Source organism: Oryza glaberrima, chromosome 2 (genome assembly GCF_000147395.1).
Source record: "Oryza glaberrima chromosome 2, OglaRS2, whole genome shotgun sequence".
NCBI classification, from domain to species: Eukaryota; Viridiplantae; Streptophyta; class Magnoliopsida; order Poales; family Poaceae; genus Oryza; species Oryza glaberrima.
In genome coordinates this window covers 25,950,337-25,959,178 of record NC_068327.1, presented here as the reverse complement: position 1 = coordinate 25,959,178, position 8,842 = coordinate 25,950,337, and the positions used below count along the sequence as shown (strand labels likewise).

The 8,842-nt window shown below is 41.3% G+C and overlaps 2 protein-coding genes across 2 annotated transcripts; both read left to right on the top strand.

Annotated features, from left to right (window-relative positions):
- On the top strand, positions 1 to 4,026 carry LOC127764798 (probable trehalose-phosphate phosphatase 1). Its single transcript, XM_052289714.1, has 12 exons — positions 1 to 103; positions 1,249 to 1,357; positions 1,450 to 1,901; positions 2,019 to 2,159; positions 2,248 to 2,319; positions 2,430 to 2,528; positions 2,647 to 2,703; positions 2,876 to 2,977; positions 3,074 to 3,151; positions 3,263 to 3,403; positions 3,499 to 3,591; positions 3,675 to 4,026. Exons 3-12 carry the CDS (start codon positions 1,620 to 1,622, stop codon positions 3,723 to 3,725), a joined length of 1,116 nt encoding a protein of 371 aa, XP_052145674.1. The 5' UTR covers positions 1 to 103; positions 1,249 to 1,357; positions 1,450 to 1,619; the 3' UTR covers positions 3,726 to 4,026.
- Positions 4,027 to 5,218: 1,192 nt separating this feature from the next.
- LOC127761163 (peroxisome biogenesis protein 19-1-like) lies at positions 5,219 to 8,842 on the top strand. The gene is made up of 4 exons (XM_052285405.1): positions 5,219 to 5,407; positions 5,514 to 5,823; positions 6,865 to 7,181; positions 8,520 to 8,842. The coding sequence occupies exons 1-4, from the start codon at positions 5,304 to 5,306 to the stop codon at positions 8,563 to 8,565; spliced, it is 777 nt and encodes a 258-aa protein (XP_052141365.1). The 5' UTR covers positions 5,219 to 5,303; the 3' UTR covers positions 8,566 to 8,842.

Here is an 8,842-nt window from a genome sequence, read left to right as displayed (position 1 = left end):
ATCAAAGCCATTCTCCTCCTCCTCTCCTCAGCACTCCATCTTCCTCCATCTGCGTATTTTCCAACACATCTCTCGTGCAGTTCGTTTCAAGTCTTTCATTAAGGTGTGCGTCTTCTTCTCTTTGTCATTCTTCTAGATCACCTGCTTATACTTCTGCATTTCTGCATGCAATGCTCAGTTGGTCCAACATTTGTTCTTTGAACTTACTGCATGCTCTTTTGATGTCTTTGTTTCTGCAAAAATATAGGCACCGAAGTGCCAAAACTGAACTTCGGTGCCTTTCTCACTGAGAAAACGGATACTTTTCTGTTGTAAAGGATGCTGTGATTGTTGGAGTTCATGTAGGTCCTCGAAAAGTGTGAAAACTGCCAAAAAATGCACTCGTTCTGAGAATTGCTTGAGAACTGTAAACATGGCCACAATTTGCTAGAGCTAGCTAAAACTGCTATCGGATCCACTTATTTCCTTACCTTTTTCTTGATTTTTTCTTGTTTCATCTCCCTAGGGTTGTTAATGTTCAGCATATCCATTGACATTTTCTTTTAGACACCCAGTTTTCTTATTTTCTGACCGGGTCAATTTCCACTCAAAGTTCGTATTTGAAAACATGTTCGATGACCAAAACAATTTCTTCAAGTCAATTCTCCTAAAGATTTCCAACTTGATTTTTTTTCACAATAAAAATCTCTAACCTTACGTTATATGCTTCCATCACACAGTTTAGTAGAATATATAAGCTGACGTTCTTGTGCTTCCATCATGGCTAATAGCGATGTACTAGTGGTTGCTCTTTTAAGGTTGGTGCCCATGGTTAATTGCGTTCTGAACTTTGACGCGTTAGGTTTACCTACCATTTCTTTGAGTTCAGAAACACTCATTAAGACATTAACCCATGGGCCCAAGCACACATGGCCTCAGTGATTAGTCCAGCATATCGTTGTAGTAGATATCAAGACATTGAGCCTCAGTGATCATCCTTTTCCTCCGGCAGATATTTTATTCTTTTTTATTCGACTCAGAGTGACATTGTACTGCTAAACCACAGTTGATGCCACACTTAATCCTGGGCCCATTTTTTTTTTCTTTCCTTGGCATCTTGTAGTATTTTCCCTTTTCTTGATGTTGATTTGTTCCTTTGCTCATGAATGACAAGGACACACATTTATTACGGCCTGACACTTGAGGAGGACATGGCTGTCGTTTTACTTCTGTGTAAATGAAAAGATTTTTCCTTCTTGATTTATGCAGTAAAACTTTCTGAACATTTGAAGTGCAACGGAGCTGGCGTTTTATGGCTTTTCCTATGAAGCAATCCACATCTCTGATATAGATGTGTACTCGTTCTGAACATGACAAGGTACGGCACATCCTAAAACTGTTACTACTATTTTCATCTCATGGAAAACAAGAGCAGTTTCTCTAATACTTTGTCTTACATTGTCTGATCAGTTCTCAGGTATTTCTCTGTTGATGAACTGCCTCCACACCTGCAGTGACAAGAAGACACTGAAGAAGTGGTTTTTCATCGACAAGACAGTTGGCTAAATTCAGCAGTGCACTCGTCCTTAAAGCGATCGATCATACTTCTTTCTTTATCTCATCATCCTAAATTTTCCCAAATGGATTTGAGCAATAGCTCACCTGTCATCACCGATCCGGTGGCGATCAGCCAGCAGTTGTTGGGCGGCCTGCCTTCAAATCTGATGCAGTTTTCAGTCATGCCCGGTGGCTACTCCAGCTCTGGCATGAACGTTGGTGTCAGTAGGCTCAAAATCGAGGAAGTCCTTGTCAATGGACTGCTTGATGCCATGAAATCCTCGTCACCTCGCAGGAGGCTGAATGTAGCATTTGGCGAGGACAATTCATCTGAAGAAGAAGACCCTGCTTACAGCGCTTGGATGGTAAGCTACAATGGTTACATTGGTTGTGTTTCTGTTGGCCTAATAAGTTGTACTAGTAACTCGCAATCCTTTTCTTTTCGTGGACAGTACTGACATATGTGATGACTTGTGTTGCAGGCAAAATGTCCTTCTGCTTTGGCTTCCTTCAAGCAAATTGTAGCCAGTGCACAAGGGAAGAAGATTGCTGTGTTTCTAGACTATGACGGCACACTGTCGCCTATTGTGGATGATCCTGACAAAGCAGTGATGTCTCCCGTGGTAAGTCTGAATATAAACTCTGACCAATAACTAGCATTTCTTGGTTAATGAAGAGCTGCTTTGAATTAAATTAAAAACTTTTCCTCAGATGAGAGCTGCTGTGAGAAATGTTGCGAAGTACTTCCCCACTGCAATTGTCAGCGGAAGGTCCCGCAATAAGGTACCGAAAATATGGTTGCATGCATTTTAGTGTACTAGTATTAGAAGCCAAGTGATTGCATATGCAAGTGTATGTCTTATCTTACATACGGCTTACTTATCTCTATGCAGGTGTTTGAATTTGTAAAACTGAAGGAGCTTTATTATGCTGGAAGCCATGGTATGGACATAATGGCATCTTCAGCAAATCATGAGCACAGTGCTGAAAAGGTGAGGATTTCTTGCCTATGTTTCTACAAATAGAGTGAAAAAGTCTACCTTTTTTGGGGGCATTCTAACAAATATGTTCTAGTGTAAAATACTGACTATGGCTTAATTCCAACTACAGAGCAAACAGGCCAATCTCTTCCAACCTGCACACGACTTTCTGCCAATGATCGATGAGGTGCATTTCTCTTTCAACTTTGAAGTAAAAAAGTTGTATTGCTCTATCCAGTTTAATGCAAATATAAAACGATTCCATCATCTCATTATTATTCATATAAATTACTGTGATTAGTCCTGATGGGTGTGCAAAAGTTTTGTGCTATTTGTTAACAAACTTTTTATTTCAACAGGTTACCAAGTCCCTCTTGCAAGTTGTCAGTGGAATTGAAGGTGCAACTGTTGAGAACAACAAATTCTGCGTTTCTGTACATTATCGCAACGTTGCAGAGAAGGTAAAAACTGTTTTTTTTTTCCGTCATACTTTTTTCTCTGCTCCCAAGCGCTTGGAAAATGAAAATTCATCTGACAATATTGCTTCTTGTTTCCAGGATTGGAAACTGGTCGCACGGCTCGTAAACGAAGTGCTGGAGGCTTTTCCTCGTCTCAAAGTAACCAATGGACGAATGGTAAGAACGCTATGCCAAGTCTATTTAGCTGTGCACTGAAACTTACCCATTTCCTGGTAATTTGCACATCTATCAAACCCTGTGCTGAATATTCTGGAAATATATCTTCAGGTTTTAGAGGTTCGTCCGGTGATCGACTGGGACAAGGGAAAGGCTGTGGAGTTTCTGCTCCAGTCACTCGGGCTAAATGACTCTGAAAATGTGATCCCCATCTACATTGGAGACGACAGAACTGACGAAGACGCTTTCAAGGTTCATATATTTTCTGGAGAACACGTAGTGCTGTATATCCTAGTCGCATCTTTGATTCAGTGTAAACTGATATAGCGGTCATTTGGTTTAACCAGGTACTTCGACAGCGAAATTGCGGTTATGGAATACTAGTTTCACAGGTTCCCAAGGAAACTGAAGCCTTCTACTCGCTGAGAGATCCATCTGAAGTAAGCTCAAAAGAATATCTTTCTTCTTCCTTGGGTGATTTTCATTCGACGTGTTCATCATTAACTGTTTGCTTATCGTACAGGTGATGGAGTTCCTCAATTTCTTGGTGAGATGGAAGAAGCACTCAGTGTGAAAAAAAGAAGACAGTCTGAGCAGGTTTTACTAATACTACTCCGGCAGAAATAACTGTAGTTTCCGAGGCGACAATTTTGAAGCATTGGACGCTGTAGATAGATGTAATAACTCTCTAGATATGTGGTTCCAATTCATTCTTATTGATCGATGTTATTGTATTGTTCATGTTCTCCACCGCTGAGAAAAATTAATCAGTGATGGTTGATCCGGTCTCTTGCCATTGTAAGTTGTAAGCAAGAAGGCCCTCTTCTTAGTATCCATGCTGATGAACGAAATTAAAACCTTCATTTTTCGTGCAATATTCTCCCTACTGTGAACCTTTTACATAGTATATATCACTCGTCTATTCAATATATATTCTTCCTTCATCCGAAAATAACGTAACCTAAAATGAGATGTTACTCATCCTAAATTTGATACAATTACGGTCTAGTAAGTTAAAAGGTTAATTCGTGAACGTACGTACTAAGTTTATTCGCGAATGTTCGACGAACTCGCACGAACACCTCACTCCTTATTTGAAAAGTTTGTATGCTGAAAGTTTACATGCCCCATCTCGATTTGGATCGAATTCCGATTCAGATTCAAAAGTTCCTACACAGAAACTTCATATGTGTAATAAGAGATTTGTTGACAGCCTTGTGCTGCTTGTTTGTTGGATAGTTTGGAAGGAAAGAAATACGCGTGTGTTTCAAAACCAGCGGCGCTCAGCCAGTTTTTTGTTTGGTTCAATTAAAAAGGAAGTGGCGATTTGAAAGGAAGCCGGGGTTTTCAGGAATATAGGAGAGTAGGAGTAGTCCTTAGTGTAATCAAGCTTTTGGGAGGTTGCTCTGGTGACAACTTCCATTACTTCGACAGCTTCTTGCTGAAGTTATAACTTTGTATATTTGTATATATTCTTCAATCATAAGTAAATTTGGTTGGCCTATCTTGGCTGGCCCGGCAAAAAAAAAAATAATAAGAGATTTGCTCCGGTCCAACCAAAAATATCTCGAGGTACTGGTAACTCACGGTACCAAATCGTTTCCGATGTTATTGGAACAATGCTCATCCTATCTAGTTAGATCTAACGATTAGAAAATTTCGAGATATTTTTTACTGGATCGGAACAAATCTCGTATAATAAACTATTTGGGACAGCGTCTTTCCCCTCTAGACTTAGAGACCTGCCGTAGTAGAGTTCCTTATGGTTGCTAACATGAGGGAAAAAACTCAAAACTACGTCTACGAAACAAACTTTAGAGAGTGGATCGAACTAATATAACGATCGGTTTTGTCCTTGGCAAAGGCTCAAAACTACGTCTACGAAACAAACTTCAGAGTTAATTTGCCCTTGGCACAGGCTCAAAGCCCTGCAACTGCAAGCCTGCAAGCAAAAAGCCAAACTAAACAGCAAAAGCCTTGCGAAGCAGAGAAGGGATCGGCGCTTCGCTTCCTTTCTGTCGTGGTGTCCTCGACGATCCCCCCCCCCCCCCCCCCCCCCCCCACCTCCCCCCAGACGCGCCCCCGATTACTCGCACGACCCGGCGACCACTCCTCCCCCACCACGCCGCGGCTTCCGCCCCCCCTCCTCCCGATGGCCTCCTCCAACCCCGGCGCCGGCGACGAGCTCCTCGACGAGCTCCTCGACAGCGCCCTCGACGACTTCACCAGCCTCGACCTCTCCGCCGCCCCCAAAAGGTAGCCCCCCCCCCCCCCCCCCCCCCAGGTCAGAGCCTACCGCTGGAATTCCGATCGAATCCGTGACGCTGATGACATCTCTGTGTGTGTGCGTGCGTGCGTGCAGCGGCGGGGAGGCCTCGGCGGCGTCGTCGTCGTCATCGGGGTCGGGGGACGCGAAGCCGGTGAAGGGGCTGGGGCTGGGGCTGCCGGACCCCAGGGCGCCGAGGCGGCGGGCGGCGAAGCAGCCCACTGCCGCGCCGCCGCCGCTGCCGCCGAGGGGCGCGTACGCGTCGGAGGCGCTCGAGAAGCTGACGCGCGAGACGCGGGAGGCGGTGCGCGGGCTCGAGACGGCCACCGGGGCCATGGCGGGGCTGGATGACGATGCGATGATGGAGGAGTTCGTTAAGCAGTTCGAGGAGTTCGCCGGCGCGCAGGTATGCTTTTTTGGAATGTCATCTGGTCGATGGAACTTAGAAACGGTATGAGAATTTAGGGACTGATTGAGCGTGGGCTGTTTAAACTGTGCTGTAAATACAAATTTTGCATTCTGAAATCGATGGATGACCCTTATGCCCACTGGTATATATAGATGAGCTTTAGATTTCTCTATGGTAGTACTTTGATTGAGAAAGTAAGATTTCTCTATGGTAGTACTTTGATTGAGAAAGTATGTGAAATTGGCTGCGGAAGAGAAGGGATCTTATTTGAACGGCAGTGATATGAAAACAGCACTGATGAACAAAACTGACAATTGAAATAATCTGGACGAAAGGACTTTGGTGTGTATACTCATGAATCTAACAGATACATGTGATTTTCTGCAAGATAGCCCCAATCCTATATGCCATTTTGCCATGTCTTCAATTGTGCAATGCAATTGTAGACAGTCATCATGTCATCATGTACGACTGACTGGCTATCACTAAGAAGTTTTGAAGGCAGCACAACTGATAAGATTATATGCTTGTAACTTCCCAGCTGTATGTAGTTCTTTTCTAGGCATGGCCTTTCAGGGTGCAAAAGCACTCCTGCCCACCTGATTATAACTTCCCTGGAAAATTACACAACCAGCCTCTGGCAATTTACTTTGCAAGCTGTTATTTCATCTAGGTGAAAATGATGCAGGATAGTGGTTGTTTTTACTAAGATAAGTTCTATATGAGATGACTGGACCATGGGATATGCCACTTCTTGTATGTTCCATATTAGGTTACAAAATTGGTTATGTGAGTAACCCATAAGGCCATAATAGCTCAAGGGGTAGCCTGCTTCTCAAAACAAGTCTGTTGTTGGTTGAGCTTTTCTATCTTAATACAAAGATATGCAAGCTTTTTCTGTATTCCCTCAAAAAATATGCCACTTGTGTGTTCCTATTATAAGTTGTTATATTAACAGTTGATGCTAGACCTTAGTTAATTCATGTTGCATTTATACAGCTATGAACCAAGCGCTTTATATTGTTTTACCTTCTACAGGATATGGACTCCATTGTTGAAACAATGATGCAACAACTTCTATCCAAGGAGATTCTTCATGAGCCGATGAAGGACATTGTGGAAAAATACCCAAAATGGCTCGAGGAAAATAAAAGCAAAATAAGCAAAGAAGAATATGAGCGTTACAACAACCAGCTTGAACTCATGATGAAGCTTAATGAGGTCTACGAAAAGGAGCCGGAAAACATGGCAAAGATTTTTGAGATCATGCAAAACATGCAAGAATGTGGTCAACCCCCCAGTGATCTTGTTCAAGACATTGCTCCAGATCTTGATCTGAGCAAGTTGGGACAACTGTGAGTCTTACAAACCTTTTCTTTTAAGTGTAACTGTTGTTAGTCATTACTGTTGGCACTCACACATTCAACTGAACTGAAAGTTTATACCCTGTTGGTTCTGTAGGATGCTAAATTGTTTCAAAATATTTGGTCTAGCATGCATTTCTGGATCAAACTTTGCCTGGCAATTGCTTTACTGATATGTTGGTTTTTGATTTATACTGTTAATATTCTATCATGATTATAAAGTTCTAACTAACATATTGTAATATGTACAACTGTCTAATGGTCAAACTTTATTAATGAAGATCATGGCGGACTTTTGTAGAAAATGGTTGTGAGTATTAAGTATTGCTATACTCAGGCAGAGTCACGCATCATAGTTTCTTTGTCCCTCTCAAAAGTTCTTTATTTCAGTTTCGAATTGCATTAACATTAGGGCCCCTTTGAATCGTAGGAATGAAAAAACGGAGGAATAGGAAAAACATAGGATTTTGACAGGAATGTAAGTGTAAAACAGAGGATTGTAAAACACAGGAAAAACACAGGAATGATCGTTTGATTGGACCACAGGAAAAACATAGGAATCAGATGAGAGAGATAGACTCAAAGGATTTTTACCAAGAGGTTGGACCTCTTGCTAAGTTTCCTCCAAAACCTATATGCAACAAGCCATTCCATAGGAATTTTGTAGGATTTGGAAAACTTCAATCCTTTGAATCAAAGGGCTACATAGGAAAATTTCATATAGGATTTCAATCCTATGAAATTCCTTCATAATTCCTTTGATTCAAAAGGGCCAATCATGCAGATTCTAACTCAAAATATATTGTACTGTCCATATCGTGTCTTTTTGTGAATTTAAATACGCTCACTTTTTAGCAGCTTTAACTTTTACCTTCTCCATATAATATTTTGCTATTCTTAATTTAGTTGAGGTGCTATTAGGACCTTCTTTGATTGTAATATGAACTAATTCTGTAGTACATGGCATTTACTTTGCAAAAATACCTAAGGATCTTTGGATGAGAAGATTCTCCCCGCAGATTAAATAATCATCTGCAAAGTGATTACGTTATCATGACATGTTCCTGGATTGTCCATTATGTTAAATTAGTTATTTATCAGTATATTATTTATGTTTCTTATTACCTTAAGAACTCCATCTGTCCCAAAAAAACTAATCCTAGAAGGGGATGTGATATTTTCTAGAGCTGTTCAGATTCATTGTACTAGGAGATGCCACATCCTTGTCTAGGTTGAGTTTTTTTGGGACGGAGGGAGTAAGCTACTACTATAGATGCATTTGATTTTGATATTGAAGGTCTGACTAATCTGCGTTTCTATACAACACAGGTCTCCGGAGATGCTTGAATCAGCACCAAATTGCTGTGTAATGTGATGAGTAAAACATTCCGTTATGGATTATGAAGTAGCTACCTTATCTCTACCCTTTCCCTAAAGTTACTTTCATATGGATCAATTGTAAAGCTTCACAGATACATATGAACTCAATGTTTTCTTATTCTTTAGCGAAAGATACATTTGTTCGAATTGATGTACTGTGAAAGGGAAGAAAAATATATCCGTTTGCCTTGTGCGAGGTGTGCAATGTGCAATCCTGAATGCACAAGTTATGTCGGAGGCAACTCTTAACAAGAAAAGGATATTGCTGAATT